The sequence below is a fragment of the Elephantulus edwardii genome, unplaced genomic scaffold (genome assembly GCF_000299155.1).
Source record: "Elephantulus edwardii isolate Elephantulus edwardi_28Jun2011 unplaced genomic scaffold, EleEdw1.0 scaffold00077, whole genome shotgun sequence".
Classification (NCBI taxonomy): domain Eukaryota; kingdom Metazoa; phylum Chordata; class Mammalia; order Macroscelidea; family Macroscelididae; genus Elephantulus; species Elephantulus edwardii.
The window spans coordinates 12782582-12802375 of record NW_006399827.1 but is presented as its reverse complement, the minus strand read 5'-3'; the positions used below and the strand labels follow the sequence as shown (position 1 = coordinate 12802375).

Here is a 19794-nt window from a genome sequence, read left to right as displayed (position 1 = left end):
GCGCCGCGGCGCCCGGACCCCTTTCCAAGCCAGGGCCGGGGGCGGGCCCGGGTCCGAGGCGGATCCTGGCACCACCATGCGGGGCGAACTGTGGCTCCTGGTGCTGGTGCTCAGAGAGGCGGCCCGGGCGCTCAGCCCCCAGCCCGGAGCAGGTAGGACAGTCTGGAGTGGGCTGGGGACCAGGGTGCAGGGCGAGAGCCCGCAGGTGTGGGCGGGAGCTCTGGGCCACCTCAGAGCGACATCTGAGTGGGGGTATCACTCCCGCACAAGGGGGCCAGGAGGTCCCTGGAATGAGATGCGGATGAGAAGGGACACACTGACCCAAACACCTAGGATGCATGAGTGAAGACTGAAGCTTCACAGGCACCGATTCCTGTCCTGGAAGGAGACTTGGAGAGACCCCCAACAGAGGAAGTTTCATGAGGCAGTGGACTCCAGCCCCAAAGAGGACAGCAGGAGTCATGGGGACTCTCGGCCACTGCAAGCGAGGATGGGCAGATGGGGAACCTGGCTGAGGCTCCAGCCTAAGCTATAACTTCCCTTCTCTAGTCCCTGCGCTCATTCCAAACTGACCCAGACTCCTTCTGGCTGGGATTTAGGGCCTCAGTGGGACAGCCAGGTTCATAGGACCTCCTACATATCTTGTGCGCAAAACAGCCTACCTAACTTGCCTTCTCCCTGGTTGGTACCAAGAAAGAGATTGTGCCCATGAGGGAGCAGCTGTTCCCCTGTTCAGCCTTGAAGGTCCTCCTATTATTCCTGCTTTGCCTTCATGGTGGGCTCAGATTCTAGACGTGGGGAGGGGGCTGCCATCCTGCACACTCCTCTTCACACCAGTTCTCCAACACCTGCCTTCCCGCCTGGAAGTCCTTTCTGAGCTCTTCCTCGAATCCCTCTTGTTATAAAAGGGAGGATGATTTTTTTAATCCGTAATTTCTCATTCTCTCCTCATGCACCTACCTAGACTTTCTCTCGAGTTGGGAAGATGATAATTTGCAGGCAAACCTCTTGACAGAGAGGATTTGGAAGAGATCTGTGCTTTATTGGCATAGGTGTCCCTCAGATGGGATGGGGGAGAGATTGGCAACGAGGATGCTGTGGTTGGGCTGCTGCTTAAGTGGTGGAATGAGTCAGTGGAAACGTTCTTAATTTGAACGGTCCCAGTATGTAACTGGGACAAGCCTGGTTCCTAGTCTCTGGGGTATTGGGAAGGGAGGTGGATGCGGGGACAGGCAGTGATGGTGGCCTCGTGGCCAGAGTGTAGTGGAAGCCAGTAAGCAGCAGTGCTCAGAACTGCTGGTTTGCTGGGAGATCACACAGGGGGTGGCCAGAGATTTGGCTTCCAGTTTTACCACTTCACTTACCGTGTGACTTTGGGCAAATTGCTTTCCTTCTCTGAACTCTGTTCCCTCACTTCTTATAAAGTGTGGCTGTTGGCAAAATCTTTGGCTCCTGGTGGTGGCATTATGGAAGATTTTTTTTTCTCTCTTGTGGTTGCTCTTCTTTTTAGATTTAGTATAATGGGTTTAAGTATCTGATCATTTCAGAGCTATCAACTGTGTTGGAGTTAAATTTTTTAAGTTCTTTGTAGGCCTGACCTCACATGATCTTCTGAGCTTGGAGTATGGCTGGGTTGATGAGGGAGTGAATTGAACTCCTTTCTGGGTTTGGGTGATCTGTAGAAGAGGATGGAAAGGAGGAATTTAGGGATAACCAGGAGGGGCTGAGAGATATTGGCCAGACTTAGGCTTGGCGGAGGGGTACTCCTTCAGTCAAGTTGAGATAAGCAGACATTTGGGAAGGCCAGGAAGAGAGGAGAAGGTGGAGACTTGAGTTACATCTCTAAGAGGAGACCTTGTCTTCTTGGGTTTGACAGAGATTCAGCCAGGCTTGCGGTTAGACCTAAGGAATCTGTAGGAAGTCAAAGGGGAAGCTGTTAGCTCTATAACCTCCTTGGGAGGGCTGGAGAGGGGTATGGAGCCTGATTATAAGCAGAAAGAACCTCAGAATAGCAGAGTTGAAAAGGACCCCAGCCCTGAATTCAGGATCTTCATTTTACAGATGAAGAAGCTCATGAGGTCACTCCAGATCTGAAAGAGGGCCTGTGTGGAAATGTAGGGGCGGAGCATTTGCAGGGAGGGAAGCTAAGGAGACTCTGACTGATGGTGAAGCCTTTGTGATTAGTGAAGGGACAGCTGAGAGCAGGACCTGAAGGAGACCGGGCATCAGGCCCCCTGGCTCTACATCCTCTCTGGAATGGGTGGGGGTGGGTGGCTGGAGAGGGAGCTGAGATCCCGCTCCTTGACGAATGGGCTTATTTGGCAGAGCCTTGAAACTTCATCCATCCATCATTAAGATGAAAGCAGGAGAAAGAAGATGAGGGACCTAGAGATAGAATCAGATAACCTGGGAAGTGAGAAGAATCTGACAGACAAGAAGGTGTGAGGGGGGCACTGATGGTCTTGCCCATGTGGAACCATAGGCCCCTAAAGCAAAAGCAGAAGGAAGAGGTAGCTGGGGCTGGTGTCCTGGTCTGAGTGTCTATGAATCAGGTCCAGCACCAACCCCTGGTGAACCTGATAACTTCCTCCTGTCTCTGAGCCTTGATTTCCCCTTCAGTAAAATGGGACTTGTCTTTAAATTTCCTTCCAGCCATGATTTTGTTTCCAACTTCCACTTTGCTCACTGGGGACTTTTCAACAAACTGATACTACAATCTAGACTTCTTACAGCAGCTGTCTGTTTCTCCCCTCCCTTCTGTTCTCGGAGCTCATTCACTGCCCCAGTAGGCCTGGCTTCTCCATCCCTCCCCATATCCTAGGCTGCTGAGCTCTTGAATCTTCTTGGCTCCTCTTCATCCGGGTCTCAGCTCCTCAGAGAGGCCCACCGTGATACACTGTCTAGAGAAGCAATAATCCTCAACTCTGTTTTATTTTCTTCATAGTGCTTCCCACTTTCTCAGATTACCTTTTAATTAATTTTGTAACATGTCTTTCCCAACTTGTTGTTACGTGCTGTCAAGTCGCCTGTGACTCAGGTTGTTGTGTTGTTGTTATGTGCCATCGAGTCGCTTGCGACTCATAGCGACCCTATGTACAACAGCCCTAAACTCTGCTCTGTCCTGTGCCAACTGCACTGTCTCTGAAACTCCCATCCCAATTATCCCAGTCACTGAATCAATCCACCTCATAGAGGGCCTTCCCCTCCTGCGCTGTCCCTCCACCCTCCCAAGCATGATGTCCCTCTCCAAGGACCGGTCTCTCCTCACAGCATGTCCAAAGTATGTTAGACGGAGCCTCAGAATCCTTGCCTCCAAGGAGCCACCCGGTTTAACCCTTTCCAGGACAAATCTGTTTGTTTTCCTAGCAGTCCATGGTATTCTCAATACTCTTCTCCAGCACCACAGCTCAAAGGCATCAATTCTTCTTCTGTCCTGCTTGGTCATTGTCCAACTCTCTGATGCATAACAAGTGATTGCGAAGACCATGGCCGGTATCAGATGCACCTTTGTCTCCAGAGAGACACCATTTCTCTTCAGTACTTTGGAGAAGTCCCTAACAGCAGACTTTCCCATGGCAATGCGCCTTTTAATTTCCTGGCTGCTGGTGCCAAGACTGTTGACTGCGGAGCCAAGCAAACTAAAGCTGTATACAATCTCAGTCTCTTCACCGTCCATCCTGATGCTGCCAATTGGTCCAGTGGTGAGAATCTTTGTCTTCTTGACATTGAGCCTCAATCCATATTGGAAGCTGCAGTCCTTGACCCTCTGCAGCAGGTGCTTCAGGTCCTCTTCATTTTCAGCAAGCAGGGTTGTGTCATCCGCATAACGCAGATTGTTGATAAATCGTCCACCAATCCTGACGCCACACTTCTCCTCATAGAGCCCAGCCTCCCGGATAATCTGTTCTGCATATAGGTTGAAAAGGTATGGAGATAGGATGCATCCTTGGCATATGCCATTTCCAATTTTGAACCATGCAGTGTTCCCTTGCTCTGCTCTGACAACTGCCTCCTGGTCCAAGTATAGGTTTCTCATTAGAACGATCAAGTGTTCTGGGATTCCCATTCTTCTCAGAGTCAGCCATAGTTTGTTATGATCCACACAGTCAAACGCCTTTGCATAATCAATGAAACACAGATAGACATTCCTCTGGTATTTCCTGCTCTCACCTAAGATCCATCTAACATCAGCTACAATATCCCTAGTACCACACCACTTCTATACCCAGCCTGGACTTCTGGTAGTTCTCTGCTGATGTAATCTTCAGTAAAATCTTGCTTGCATGTGAAATCAGTGAGATTGTTCTGTAGTTTCCACACTCTGTTGGGTCACCTTTCTTTGGGATAGGAACAAATACAGATCTCTTCCAGTCAGTTGGCAGCTCTGATCCCTGCTCTATCCTGAGGCAACCTTATTGGTTTTGTTTGTTTGTTTGTTTGTTTGTTTTAGCCAGCCTTATTGTATCTGACACACCTATCCCCATTTTCCCAGTCCCTGAGTCAATCCATCTCGAGGGTCTTCTTCTCTAGTGCTGTCTCTCCACCCTCCCAAGCATGATGTCCTCCAAGGACTGGTTCCTCCTTGCAACATGCCCAAAGTATGTCAGACAGAACTTTAGAATCCTTGCCTCCAAGGAGCAGCCCGGTTTCACCCTCTCTAGGACGGACCTGTTTGTTCCCTTAGCAGTCCATGGTATATTCAATACTCTTCTCCAACACCACAGACCAAAGACATTAATTCTTCTGTCCTCACTAATCATTGTCCAACTTTCTGATGCATAGCACGTAATAGCAAAGACCATGGCCTGTATCAGGCGTACCTTAGTCTCCAGACTGACATTGTTGCTCTTTAATACTTTGGAGAGGTCCCTGACAACAGACTTTCCCAGTGCAGTTTGTCTTTGATTTCCTGATTGCTGGTACCAAGAGCGTTGATTGTGGAGCCGAGCAAACTGAAGCTGTTAACAATTTTAATCTCTTCACCATCTATCATGATGCTGTCAATCGGCACCAGTACTGAGAATCTTTGTTTTCTTGATGTTGAGCTCAATCCATATTTAAGGCTTGTCCTCCTTGACCTTCTGCAGCAAGTGCTTCAAGTCAGGGCTTGGTCCTGTTTTATTTTCTCTTGTATCCCAGTACTGGTTCATTGTAGGGTCTCAAATAATGGGCGTTGAGTGAATAAGGAAGTGACCACATGATCAGAGATTCTTGGCTCTCTCTAAAAGGAAAACCACAGAGAATGAAGTCCTTCCTTCTGTTTCTCTCTTGAGCTACCCAAGATCCTTCTCTGACCCTTTTTCACGCCGTCTTTCCTCTTAGATGAGCTTCCCCAGAGGGGCTTTGTAACATTGAGGCAGGATTTCAACACAAGAGTCTAGAACCTTCCTTAAGTAAGTCAGTTCCGAGTGAATTCCAGGGGAAGCGGGAAGACTTTACCGGGTACTTTGTATCATTATTTTGTTAAAGACTCAAAGTGACCCACCAAGAGTAGGTTTTATCATTCTCATTTTACAGATGAGAAAACGGAGGGTCTGAGAGACTGTCCAGTGTCACAGTCAGTAAATGACAGGTTCAGAGCTCATACCTAAGCTTATCTGAGTCTGAACCTGTGCTCTTTTGTTGCTGCACTATACTGAGGATTTCTGGTGGAACTGTTCCTCAAGGGAAGAGTCTTTTTAGCCTGAGTATCTCAGGTACTCAGGACATTTAAAGATTCCTTCCTTCCATCTGTCCGTCCACCCATCTGTCATCTGTTTTTATTTACTGAGCACGTGCTACATGTAATCCAGACTCTGGGATAAGAGCCTGAGTGATGCTCAGGGTGGGGGGGTGGGCCCACACCCAGAACATGGACTTCCCTCATTTAGAGAGAAGGGGAGAGGTGTCAGAGGAGGCTTTGAGAAGATATCACTTCTCACAAGACTTAAAGGATGAGCAGGAGCTCATAAGGAGAAAAGATTTTGGCGTAGGATGGTTTTGTCTGAGAAAACTCCATGCGCGAAATTCCCACAACCAGAAGGTGCAGGGGTCAGATTACGCACAGGGCCCAGGGAGATGGGAAGCTGGAGAAACAGGCAGGGATCCAGCCACCAAAGGCCTCAGGTCTGGAATGGGTAGGGGATCTGTGTCTTCAGCCCAGAGAGGCCGTGTGAATGGAAAGCTTGACAGGAATGGAAAGCTTGACAGGAATGGAATCAAGTTTGTCTTCCAGTCCGTTGTTCTGGTCAAAGAGTGGGAGACTGGCTTGGGGCATTAAAGGTGGAAGGTGAGAGCTGAAAGAGAGATGCAAAAGGGGCCTGAATCGAGTGGCAGCTGTGGAGCTGGAGAAATTTTATCAACTGGAGTGACAGACTTGGGTGATGAGTGTGATGGAGGTAGTTCTACACAGGTTCTCAGGTGGCACAACCGGGCCTCTTAGGCATCAGTCCCTTGGCCTTGTACTCTCGACCACAGCTGGACCATACCAGAAGGGCTGGGGCACTGCTGCTGGGCTACCCACTGTGTGTGTGGGTACACAGTCTCTGGGTCAGCTCCCCAGTTCAGGTCCCCAGGAACCCAGTTCTTACTCTGGTCTGCGTTGGAGCTGCCCCTGGCCCTTAGGAAACAGCTTGACGGTTGCTGGTCAGGTTTTAATGCCTTTTCTGTGATTATCAGCCAACTCTGGTTCAAGCCCACCTCAGTTCACATTCAGCCATAAACTATGTGACCTTTACGGCTCTATGCCTCAGTTTCCTCATCTGTAAAATGGATGTAACACTAGTATCTATCTCATAGGCATCTCTGGATTTAAGTGCAAAGGATTAAGTGCTTGACTGCTGGCTAAAAGGTTAATAGTTTGAACCCATTCAATGGCACTCTGAAGATAGGCCTGACAATCTGCTTCCAAAGCCTTAAAAACCCCATGGGGTCCACACTTATGGGACCACCATGAATTGACTTGATGGCAACTGACTACACACCACCACCACTTATTTTATGGGGTATTGTGGAGACTAAATAAATTCATGTGCTTAAAGCACTTGGAATAGTGCCTGGCAGAGTAAGCATTAACAGTTCACTATCAGGGCTTTTATCACTATTGTTGTGACATTCCACCAGCCAGTAGTGAATGAACGAATAAAGGAATGAAGACACAGCTTGTGCTCTGGAATTTTCTTGCCATTCTACACAGGCAGGTGCCCTCTTGAAGGGACAGCCATGGAATAGACTGCCGGAAGATAGACTCTTCAAGGTGGGGCAGGGAATGGCCAGGGTGGATAGGCGTGAAACATGTGTGAGCGCCCAGGGAAGAGGGCCAAGGCTCCCAGCAAGTCTTGGTGGATGTGCTCATGAGCATGTGCCCCCCACCCCCCGCACGTGCACACGTGAGTAACCAGCGGTGCTGGTGCTGGCTCCTTTCACCAGTTTGGGGTGGGGTGGGTGGTGGGATAATGTCCTGTTCCAACCGACTTGGAATGGAAAGAGTGGCAGGGGACAGATGCAGTGTGGGTTAGATTCAGGGCTGGGCCAGGTAGGGCAGAGGTTCCTCCACAGCCTGTCTCCTCATTGCCCTGTTCTCTTTTCATGGACTCTTTGCCCCTTAACCTGGTCCCAAGTTTTTACATCTTTGTAAAGCAAAATCCATTTTTCTTAGTTTATATTCACGGCGACCTGTGCCATAGACCTGAATGTCATCCAGTGATGAACAAACTGAAGTGTCCAAGGCTGCACAGCTCATGGGTGCCAGGACTGAACGGTCAGCCCAGGTGTCTCCCCCCTAACTCTGTCCCTAGCTGGGCTCTGCCTCCCCCTTCTCTGCCCAGACCTCCACCCTCCACTGTGCAGGCACTCTCCTGTCTCAGTTCCAGCTCTGCTGGTGCAGATCCCTGGCTGAGCGCCTCCACTTGTTCCTCACATGCTCCCTTCCTGCCCTGGCTCCTTCCCAGACCAAGGGCTACTCGCAGGAGGACCCAGGGAGCCAGCTGACCAGCGTAGCACAAACAGTTCTCTCTCCAGAGGCAGCTGTGGGCCCCACCCCAGAGGGGCCAGCAACCTTGGCTTGGCAGGGTCTGCAGTAGGCGGGCTGTTCCCAGCACTGGCTCTGTTCCACCTGGGGCAGCCGGTGGGCATCTTGGGGAGGGGACCTGGGGACCATTCCTCTCCCAACATACTCTAGGAGCATCTGGTTGTGATTAGAGGCAGAGATGTAAGAGGGGGCCGGCAAGGGCCCAGCAGGAACCAGCAGCCAAGAATGACTTAATTGGATAAAATGTCTAATGACAAACCAGTGCCCCACAGCAAAGCTTCCTGGCCCCAACCCCAGGCTCGGTCTGAGCCATGTGTGGTTTCAACCTTTGTCCTTGCTAACTCCCAGGAGTTACCCTTGTATTGTCCTCTCAGTCATGCAATAATTTAGCACTTGACCTGACGCATTTGCTGCAGAAGGTCAAGGACTGCAGTCTTAGGTATGGATTGAAGCTCCACATCAAGAAAACAAAGATTCTTACCATTGGGCCAATTGGCAACACCATGATAGATGGAGAAGAGATTGAGGTTGTTAACAATTTCAGCTTGCTCGGCTCCACAATCAACACTCTTGGCACCAGCAGTCAAAAATTCAAAAGATTAATTGCTCTGGGGAAGACTGATGTTAGAGACATTTCAAAAGTGCTGAAGAGCAACAATGTCAGTTTGGAGACAGATATGCCTGATCTAGGCCATGGTCTTCACAATTACTTGCTATGCATCAGAGAGCTGGACAATGACCAAAGACGAGAGAATTTATGCCTTTGAGTTGTGGTGTTGGAGAAGAGTATTGAACATACCATGGACTGCTAAGAGAACAAACAGGTCTGTCCTGGAAATGGTGAAATCAGGCTGCTCCTTGGAGGCAAGGATTTTGAAGCTCCATCTCACATACTTTGGGCATATGGGCAGGAAGGACAAGTCCCTGGAGAAGGCCATCATACTTGGAAGGGTGGAAGGACAGTGCAGGAGAGGAAGATGCTGCATGAGATGAATTGACACAGTAACTGGGTTAATGGGAGTAGATGTGTTGGTGACAGTGAGATTGGCTCAGGATAGAGCAGAATTCAGAACTATTGTACATAGGGTCACTATGAGTTGCAGGTGACTTGATGGCACAAAACAATTGTGCTAAGCATCAAAGATAACACATTTGAAGAAGCAGGGTTGAGTCCTGGGATCTCAAGTCTTCATGGGCAGCAGGACATAGTCAGAATCCCAGTGGATACTCTAGAGAGACCCATCCGTGTCTAAGAGGTGTGGAGTGGGGTGGACAGGGCTTGAGAAGGGTACAGGAGGAAGGATGTATCATACTGAGGAAGGCCACAGGTGCAGGTTATCACATCCACCTCTCTTTTGTGGTCCGTTTCCCATGTCCACTGCCATTGAGTCTGAGAAGGCCATCTTGCTTGGAAGAGTAGAGGAACAGTGCAGGAGAGGAAGACCCTGGATGAGATGGATTGCCACAGTAACAGGGTTAGTGGGGGTAGGTGTGTTGGTGACAGTGAGACTGGCTCAGGATAGATTATCTGAGGCTAAACATTTTAAGGGAAGAGATTGCCTGTCTTTCTCCCTTGGAGAAACTTGTGGATTCAATCTGTCAATCTTTTGGTTTCATATATCACCACGGATACTTGTCTGTCTGTCTGTCTCACCTACGTGCATATACATGCCTGATAGATGATATTGGATACTAGTTGGAGTAACAATATGAGGCACTTCTTTGGGACAAAAATAATTTGGAAATACAGGGTGGGTTTTATGTCACTTAGAATAGGATTTATGACTGAAGTCTAGAAATAGCTACTCACTGGCCTGTGGGTGACCACTTTCTAATTCTGTGCTCCTAGTAGACATTGCTAATAGATCATGACAGTCTTTCAGAGGCACTGACAGAGCCTCTGGATTCTCAAAGTGTTCCTGATGGTCATTAATTGATGGGAGATGGCAACTGAGATGAATTGAAGGTGTCTGCTTCTTTTTCTGTCTTCACCAAAGCCAGTTGGAACTCTAAATAAAAATATCCTCTCTGACACCAGCTGCAAATGCAGCACTTCTCCCTCCAACCCACATGGCCAGAGGTAGGTTAGATCCCCCAAAGGGCCTCCAACTCTGCCCACGACTTCAGCCAGGCAATAGCTTGGGGTCCCCACACACTTCACTTCTGGCGCACTGGACACAAATTTAGGAATTTCCATCACTCTCTGTTGTTGATGTTGTTAGGAGGTGTCCAGGCAAAATCGACTCATAGTGAACCCGTGTGACAGAATATTACTGCCTCGTAGGATTTCCTACTCTTAATTGTTACAGAAGCAGATCTCTAGATCCTTTCCCATGGAGTCTTTGGGAGGGTTTTGAACTGCAAACCCCTTTTGTTTAGCAGTAAAGTGTTTTAACCATTGTGTCATTAAGGTTTCTTTACACTAGGATTTGCTAATTCAGTAAAATGACTCACATAATTCAAGGACGACTATAGATGACAGCAAAAAGGATACAGATGAAGAGACTTATAGGATGTGATCCATATGAAGGGTTCTCAGTACAGAGCTTCCATGTGCTAGCAAAGGACCCTTATCTTTGACCCGGAAACTCATTAGGCTTCAGTGTCTAGAGATTTTATTGGAGTTCTATTATACAGGCAATCCATTGCCCTCTTGTCAGAAATGGCTGACTCTCCAGCAGGTTTTGTGAGGCTGTAAATTGCACGAGAGGAGATTGCCCAGTAGAGGGACTGTACTCTAGCTAGCTGTTTGATCTGCCAGCAGCTCCACAGGAGCTGGAGGATCAGCTATGAGTCAGTTCCAACTCCGTAATAATGACTGATTATACAGGCAAGAAGCCCTAGTGGTACAGCAGTTAAACGCTGCTATGTATCTGAGCAATATTTGTTCCTATCCCAAAGGAAGGTGACCCAACAGAATGTGGAAACTACAGAACAATCTCACTGATTTCACATGCAAGCAAGATTTTACTGAAGATTATCCAAAAACGACTGGAACAGCACATCAACAGAGAACTACCAGAAGTCCAGGCTGGTTTCAGAAGGGGTCGTGGTACTAGAGATATTGTAGCTGATGTTAGATGGATCTTGGCTGAAAGCAGGGAATACCAGAGGAATGTCTATCTGTGTTTCGTTGACTATGCAAAGGCATTTGACTGTGTAGATCATAACAAACTGTGGCTGACTCTGAGAAGAATGGGAATCCCAGAACACTTGATCGTTCTAATGCGAAACTTATACTTGGACCAGGAGGCAGTCGTCAGAACAGAGCAGGGTAACACTGCATGGTTCAAAATTGGGAAGGGTGTATGCCAGGGATGCATCCTATCTCCATACCTTTTCAACCTATATGCAGAACAGATTATCTGGGAGGCTGGGCTCTATGAGGAGAAATGTGGGGTCAAGATTGGTGGATGATTTATCAACAATCTGCGTTATGCGGATGACACAACCCTGCTTGCTGAAACTGAAGAGGACCTGAAGCGCCTGCTGCAGAGTGTCAAGGACTGCAGCCTACAATATGGATTGAGGCTCAATGTTAAGAAGACAAAGATTCTCACCAGTGGACCAATTGGCAGCATCAGGATGGATGGTGAAGAGATTGAGATTGTACACAGCTTTAGTTTGCTTGGCTCCGCAGTCAACAGTCTTGGCACCAGCAGCCAGGAAATTAAAAGGCGCATTGCCTTGGGAAAGTCTGCTGTTAGGGACCTCTCCAAAGTACTGAAGAGCAATGGTGTCTTTCTGGAGACTAAGGTGCGTCTGATACAGGCCATGGTCTTCACAATCACTTGTTATGAATCAGAGAGTTGGACAATGACCACGGAGGATAGAAGGAGAAAGATATGCCTGATCTAGGCCATGGTCTTCACAATCACTTGTTATGAATCAGAGAGTTGGACAATGACCACGGAGGATAGAAGGAGAATTGATGCCTTTGAGCTGTGGTGCTGGAGAAGAGTATTGAGAATACCATGGACTGCTAGGAAAACAAACAGATTTGTCCTGGAAAGGGTTAAACCTGGTGGCTCCTTGGAGGCAAGGATTCTGAGGCTCCGTCTAACATACTTTGGACATGTTGTGAGGAGAGACCGGTCCTTGGAGAAGGACATCATGCTTGGGAGGGTGGGGGGACAGCGCAGGAGAGGAAGACCCTCTATGAGGTGGATTGATTCAGTGACTGGGATAATTGGGATGCGAGTGTCGGAAACAGTGCGATTGGCACAGGATAGAGCAGAGTTTAGGGCTGTTGTACATAGGGTCGCTATGAGTCGCAAGCGACTCAATGGCACATAACAACAACATGTATCTGAAAGCTGGACAAATGAAAAACGATGTCAGGAAAAGAATTGATACCTTTGAGCTGTGGTGTTGGAGAAGAGCATTGAACATCCCATGAACTGCCAAAAGAACAAACAGATATGTCTTGGAAAGCGTGCATCCAGAGTGCTCTTTGGAGGCAAAGATGATGAGGGTTTGCCTCACATACTTCAGGCATTTTGCTAGGAGGAGCTATTCCTTGGAGAGCGACATGAGGCTAGGAAGGGTGGAGGGTTTGGTAAAGGAGAAGACCCTTGACCAGACGGATTGACAATGGTGACCGCCGCAATGGGCTCTTGTGTGTCAGGAAGTGTGAAGATAGCACAGGATAGAGCAGGGTTCAGATCTTTTGTTCATAGGGTTGCTGTGAATTGTACTCAGCTCAACGGCACCTAACAACAACAATGTTCAGACCACACCACAGACCCATTACGTGAGAAACCTCTGGGGTGGGACCCAGACAGAAGGAATTTTTAAAACTCTCCAAATTGCAGCTGAGATTGAGAATAACTTGGGTTTGAAATTTATCTACATTCCTAATCAGCTATGTGTGATCTTTGACATCTATGAGCCTCTCTCTCCTTGACTGAAAAATGAGGAGAATGATACCTATCTGGAGGGCTGGTGTGATGATTAAAAGGATTGTGCATATAATGTGCTTGGCATGGAGTTAAGCACATGACTCTCAGTACATGCTAGATTTCTCCTGGCCTGTGGCTCAGGTATCCCAAAAGTTCGTGATGGCCTGCTGTTAGCACTTTTGGAGAGTTAAGTGAGCCTTTTTTCCTTCTTGAGCCTTCACTCTGGACTTCTGACACTCAGTTTTCTCTCCCCTTCTCCCAGGACAGGATGGAGGTCGAGCCTCTGGGTGGGCCACCACGGGGACCACGCGGGCCTGGAAGCGGAGAGCTCGTGAGACTCTTGGACTGGTGTTGGAGCCAGAGAGGACCCAGCTGAGCCAGGACCTTGGTGGGGGCACCCTGGCCATTGACACACTGCCAGACAATGGGACCAAGGTGGTGGTGAGTACTGAAGAAGCATGGAGGGGAAGGGAAACCAGGAGTGTTGGGTTCTCTTGTAGGGCAATGTGATTGTCAGACATGCAGCTCCCCTTAGGGAGTTAGGCTTGCACCTGGAAGTCAGAGTGGAGAGAGGGACTCCAGGATAAGGGGTGGAAGCAGGTCCAGTCTGGGTCATAAAATTATAGCATTTCAGATTTTCTTATGCTACCTACCTCCTCTTGACCTAGAGGAGTAGACTGACTTGCTCAAGGATGGTGTTCATGAGCATGGTCATGGCAGAGCTGAAACTGGAGCCAAGACTTTCTGAATCTGGTCTTTTCCACTTTCTAGGGCTTTATCTAAAAATGGAAGGTGACATTATTAGTCACTGTAAAAAGAGTGTAGGCAGCATGAGGGTGGCTGAGTCTGACCTCTAAGAATTCCACAAAGAGGGACTGTCCCCATCAACATCATAGTACAAAACTAATTCCTGTAAGATCAGAAATGGTCTGCTCTCCTGCACTTTCTTCTAATTACAACAGTAATCTTGCTACTCTGGTGGGTCCAAAATTAGTTACAATGACCACACAGACCTCACAGAACCACACTTATGATTATGGAGTTTAGGAAAGTTAACCGCCTATATTTTAGGTTGGCAGGAGGATACAATCCCTCCTCAGTCCGGACAATTTCTCAAATGTCACAGGCCCTTTGACTTTCATCCTCACAGCTTAGTTCAGTGTTACAAAGTCCATTGAGTCCTATCAGTTATAGCATCTACCTTCAGTCCTCCAGCAAGCTTGAGTGAAGGCCACTGGCCCTGGCTTTAGCTCCGATAGGCAGCAATGCCCAATCAGTTCTTTCTCATGTCAGTCTCTGGTTTTCTGCTGAGGCTGATGTTCCTCTGGTATAGATCTAGTCCGGCTGGTGCAAGAATCTTGGTCCTGAAGGGTATGTGCTGCTTCCTCTTCCTTGTTGAGGTTGAGATTCCCAATTCCTGCTGCTGAAACGGATCCATTTAAACTTAGTGGAATGGCAAGACGAGCCAATCTCCTTGTGGATAGACTAACACACCCTGTTTGTATGATTTTCCCTATCCATGTGGCAAAGTCAAAGTCAATGTTTAGGAACACCATTTTTTTTAAACTCTTGTTTTATTAAAATATGTGTAGTTGACTGGGAAAGGAAAAAAATTGTACTGGATTGTGGTAATGTACAAAAAGCATGTATCTAGGAAAGCCATTTTGGTCAATAACCCTTGACATTACTAGTCACATTCCTAGCTACCAGCTCTGGCCCCTCTCCAATCCCATTTCTTCCCTATCTATAGACTACATGGTTCCAGAGGGTCTACAGTTGCAGAAACATGGGCTGCACTCTGAGGCAGAAACAAAAACTAATAAGAGTGATTCTGGAGGAACCCCTTCTTCCTTTGGGCTGTTTGGAGTGGAGGTTCAGGGAAAAGAAGGTCAAGGAGACAGAACTTGGAAAGAGTACCATCTTAGTGCCTGGTCTTGCTCTCTGGAAGACTGATAGAAGCCTCTGCATGTCTGTGTGTGACACTATCATTGTGTGTTTCTAGCGTGTGTGTGTGTGTGTGTGTGTGAATAGGGCTGTATTTGCTCGTGTATCTAAGGGTATGCACTCAACTCCTAATCTAATATCTGAATATTCCTATGGACTGCTAAAAGAACAAGCAAGTCTGTCTTGGAGGGATTGTACCAAGGCTGATCCTTAAAAACAAGGATGATGAAACTTCATGTCACGTATGTTTTGTAAGGAGGCGGCAGTGCTGGGGAATAGATATCTTGCTGGGAAAGACGGAAGGTCAGAGAAAGAAGACTATGGGTCTCCTGAAGTAGATGGATTGACACATTGACCACCTCAATGGGCGCGAGCATGGCAGAGATGATGAGGATGACCGAGCATAGGGCAAGGTTCAGATGGTTGTTCATAGGGTCCCTATGAGTCATAGTCACTTTGATGGCTCCTAACAACAACACTCATCCCAGCTATGCCACGCGATCTGCTTCTTTAAAGGTTATAGGCCAGAAAAGTCAATGAAACGTCAAGTGTTAGGAAGGCTGAGTGATGCAAAGGATCATGGCAAGTAGCGAAGGAGGAGAGAGAGCATGAAGAACAGGAGAAGACCTTAGTAGACGTGAGAACCTCAGATGCCACTGGAACTTGACATAGCACTGCTTTTAAAAAAGTGGTTTACTTGAAAGTTTGTTAAGTTGTTTGCCATGGATGTTTTTACATTAATATTTTTAGAAATATTACATTCAAATGTTACTGATTTTGATCCCTGAGTGTTTTGGGACCCACGTGCGTGTTGCTTCTGTTGCAGCGAATTTTGGACCCAGCCTCTCACTAGTCTTGACCCCAAGATGAAACCTCAGAGTATAGAGCCCCACTCACTTCCCATCTTCCCATTCTGCTTGGTCATCACCAGCTTGCAAGACCAAAGAGCAGGACAGCCATGATGGGAGGACGGAGTGGAAGGCCAGGGCGAGAGAGGGATGGTGAGCTCAGGGCACTTGGAGGCTTCCCCTACCCCATAGACTCTTGGTTAAATAACTGAGACCCTGCTCTGGTCTATACAGCTTGGTCTGAAGGGGATATAGCCCCAGTTGTGCAGAGGGTATCTTACAGAAGAGAGCCACAGAGACTTGAAATTCTGGAAACAATTGCCTGTGGGTGTTCAGAAGGAAAAAAGTGGAGATCATTTAGAAGCCAGTATGGATTCAATAACACCAGTCAGTGCTTGAAAAACAACAGCACAGATTCTCCAGCTCCACCCTGGACCAACTGGCTCAGAAACATTAGTGGTGGATCTTGGACATTTGTTTGTTTAAAAGTTCTCCTTGTGATTCTGGTCATCTTGGATTGAGACCTGGATTATAGCATTGGACGGTGATTCCTCTGAACGTGAAGACTTCTTGGGTACTGTATACCTCCCTACTAACTTCCTCTTTGACAAGGTGGAGAAATACTGTTGAGGGGTTTCTCAGCAGCCATACACCGCTGGAAGGAAGCAGTCATCCTGAGCTCTGCCCTTCCCATAATTTTTTTTTTTTATGACATGGAGGAAACCCCAGAAGATAGACAAAATTGAGTTTTCGGGGGTAACTCAGCTCTAAGAGAGTTAGATGCCACATGAGGAGCCCAGAAGACCTCATTCACAGGTTACAATGATGGCCTGCTTCGAGTCAGATTGAACTGTTATATAGATATTCTGGCAATTGGGTTTTTGAGCCCGGAGAGATTGGGTTTAGTTCATGAGGAAACACTTGGGGATCTTCATGGCCTGTGGGCTGCACATGAGTCAGGAGTGGGGAGTGGTTGCCAAGAACGGAGGTGGGAAAGCCTGCTGTGCTCATGGCAACCAATGGAAAGCAGAGGCCACGCTTGGGCCTGTGGGAATCCTGTGGCTTGTTTCCTGGCCTGACCGCAGCTGGCAATTTTTTCCTCTTTCAGATGACTGTCTAGAAATCAGTGGAGTCCAGGGAGGACCAACGGGGTGATGAATAGACTTGGGCCCTCAACCCAGGGGGAATACTCAATGGTGTTTGAAGACTCTAGAAATGACTAGGCTCCATTTTTCTCCATAGCACTTATCACTTCCTGTGATTTGTAAGAATTGTCTTTATTTGTATTTCCTGTCATCCCTGTGGGTGGTTTTGTTTATCATTGTTCCCCTAGTGCCTGGCGTGTGGTGGATACTCCTTGTTTGAATGAATAAAAGAAGCAGGGATTGCCCTCAACCCTGAGGTTTCCGAGGACAGTGCTGTTGATGAGAAGAAGTTATGCACTATGTAGGGGTTGGACTCGGTGGCATCCAAGGACCCCTTTCTCTCTGGCTCCCAAGTTCTCACACATGTGAGAGCATGTTGGGGCTTCTACACAATAGAGTGTGTGTTGTGCTCACACCACAGCCTGGGTGGTCCGGCTGAGTCCACAGAGGGGCCTGTGTTCCAGTCTCATCCACCTTAGACCCATTAGCCCTTGAGAGAATCCTGGTGATCAGGCTCCTTCCAGCACAGCCAGCCCTCCTCACTGCACCCCCGCTCAGCTGCCTGAAACCAGACCGATTGCATCAAGTGGATTCCAACTCACGCAGTGCCATGTGCGTCAGAGTTAGAGCTGTGCCCCGCAACGTTCTCTTTTCTTTGTTGTTGTTGTCTGTCCCCTGTGAACAACAGATGTGAACCTTGCGCTACCCTGCTCTATCCACATGATCTTTGCCGTGCTTGAGTTCACTGCTAAAAGTCACTGTGTCAGTCCATCTTGTGGAAGATCTTCCTTTTTTTCACAGACCTCATATTCCACGTTGTTGTTGTTGTTGATTGCCTTTGAGTCGAGCATGACTCATAGCGACCCTATGAACAAAAGGCCCGAAGCCCCTCTACAACTATTGACATTTATCAAGGTTCATAGAGTTTCCGGAGGCATGTTATTTAGGAAGTGGATGCCACTCCTGCTTCCAAACCTGTCATAGTATGTTACTGTTATGTGCTGTTGAGTCAGCTGCGATGTATAATGACCCTATGTACAGCAGCTCTGAACCCTTCCCTGTCCTGAGCCAGTCTCACTAATTCCAACACACCAACCCACACTGCCACAGTCACTGTATCAATCCATCTCATCTGGGGTCTCCCTCTCTTGCACTGCCCATCACCCTCTGAACATGATGTCCTTTTCCAAGGACCAATCTCTCCTGGCCACATGCCCAAAATAAGTGAGGTGGAGCTTCAAAATTCTAGCCTCCAAGGAGAGACTTGGTTTCACCCTCTCCAAGGCAGACCGATTTGTTTTCTTGGCAGTCCATGGTATGTTCAAGAACAACTTGAAGGTATTTATTCTTCTGTCATCCTTAGCCATTGTCCATCTAGCTAAAGCATAACAAGTAATTGAGAAGACCGATTGGGAGCACCCTCAGTCACTAGACTGACATTTTGGTCTCCAGCACTCTGGAGAGGTCAGTGACAGCATATTTTCCCAATGCAGTTAGTCTTTTAATTTCCTGACTGCTGGTGTTAAGAGTGTTGATTGTGGATCTGAGCAAGCTGTAATTGCTAACAACCTCAATCTCTTCTCTATCTAATATGGTGTTGCCAGTTGACCCAGTAGTAAGATTCTTTGTATTGATGTTGAGCTTCAATCCATATTGAAGACTACAATCCTTGACCTTTTGCAGCAAATGCTTCAGGTCTTCTTCAGTTTCAGCAAGCAAGGCTGTATCATCATCTGCATAATATAGGTTGTCAATGAGTCTTCCTCCAATCTTGATGCCTCATAAAACCCTGTTTCCCGAATGATCTGTTCTGCATACAGATTGAAAAGGAATAGGGACAGGATGCATCCTTGACACACTCCTTTCCTGATTTTGAACCATGCAGTGTTTCCTTGCTCTGTTCTGAGGACTGCCTCTTGGTCCAAGTATAGGTTTCGTATAAGCACCATCAAGTGTTGAGATTCCCGTTTTCCTTAAGGTTAGCCACATATTCCATATCCTCCTCCTATTCTGGACTGTCCTTCCTATCTTGTTCCAGGTGAATAGAAACAAATTTTCATATCTTGAGTGGCTGCTTGCAAGCTTTTAAAACCTTTCCCAGCATGATGTCTTTCCCATGGACTGGGCCCTCCTGACAACATGCCCGAAGTACATGAGATGAAGTTTCACTGTCCGTGCCTCTAGCGAACACCTTGGTTGCACTTCTTCCAAGGCAGATTTGTTTGTTCTTTAGGAGTCCATGGAATAGTGATTTCATTTCTTTTTTAGGACATGGGGGATGTACACAGCAAAACATACATACACCAATTCAACAAGCTGTTTTCTTCAATTTAACAGTTTTTACGTGTGCAGTCCACTGTACTGATTACATTCTTAGTGTGGTGCAACCAATCTCATCCTCCTTTTCTGAGTTGTTCCTTCCTCACTGTTTCCTAAGGTTCCAATTCAGTCTGAGTTGCTGAACCTGTATAGATAATTCTCTAAAGAGCATAATGCTTGTGGCAGGTAATTTTTTAACTAGCTAAACTATTGTTTGGTTTTAAGAAGACCTCAGAGGGGTTTTATTTGTTTGCTTGCTTGTTAAGATTGAAAGATTATGTCAGGGTAGTAGTTTCAGAGGTTCATCTACCCTCAGTTCCAGGAAATCCAAAATTTATAAGCATCTGAAATTGTATCCTGCATTTCCCCCCTTTTTGACTGAGGTTCTTTTATAGATTCCTTGATCAGAATGTTCAATAATAGCAAGTGGGAAACATTCTATTCTTCTGGTCTGGTGGGAAGAAGGCAGTTTCCTAGAGGAATTTCATCACATATAGCCTCTGACTATTCTTGACTGTCCTTCTTATGTTGTTCCAGGTGAAGAAAGACCAAATTTTATGTGTTAGTGGCTGCTTGCAAGCTTTTTTTTTTTTTTTTTTTACAAAATCCAACACCCTTTCCTGATTAAA

At 47.3% G+C, this 19794-nt stretch overlaps 1 protein-coding gene across 1 annotated transcript in view; it reads left to right on the top strand.

Moving 5' to 3' along the window:
- The first annotated feature begins 8 nt into the window (after positions 1 to 8).
- Positions 9 to 19794, top strand: part of PLXDC1 (plexin domain containing 1) — an 81046-nt gene continuing 61260 nt past the window's right edge. Inside the window, exons 1-2 of the mRNA XM_006889372.1 lie at positions 9 to 152; positions 13172 to 13350. Coding sequence (XP_006889434.1) covers positions 77 to 152; positions 13172 to 13350 — 255 coding nt within the window. The 5' untranslated portion in view covers positions 9 to 76. The remainder of the gene's footprint in view (positions 153 to 13171; positions 13351 to 19794) is intronic.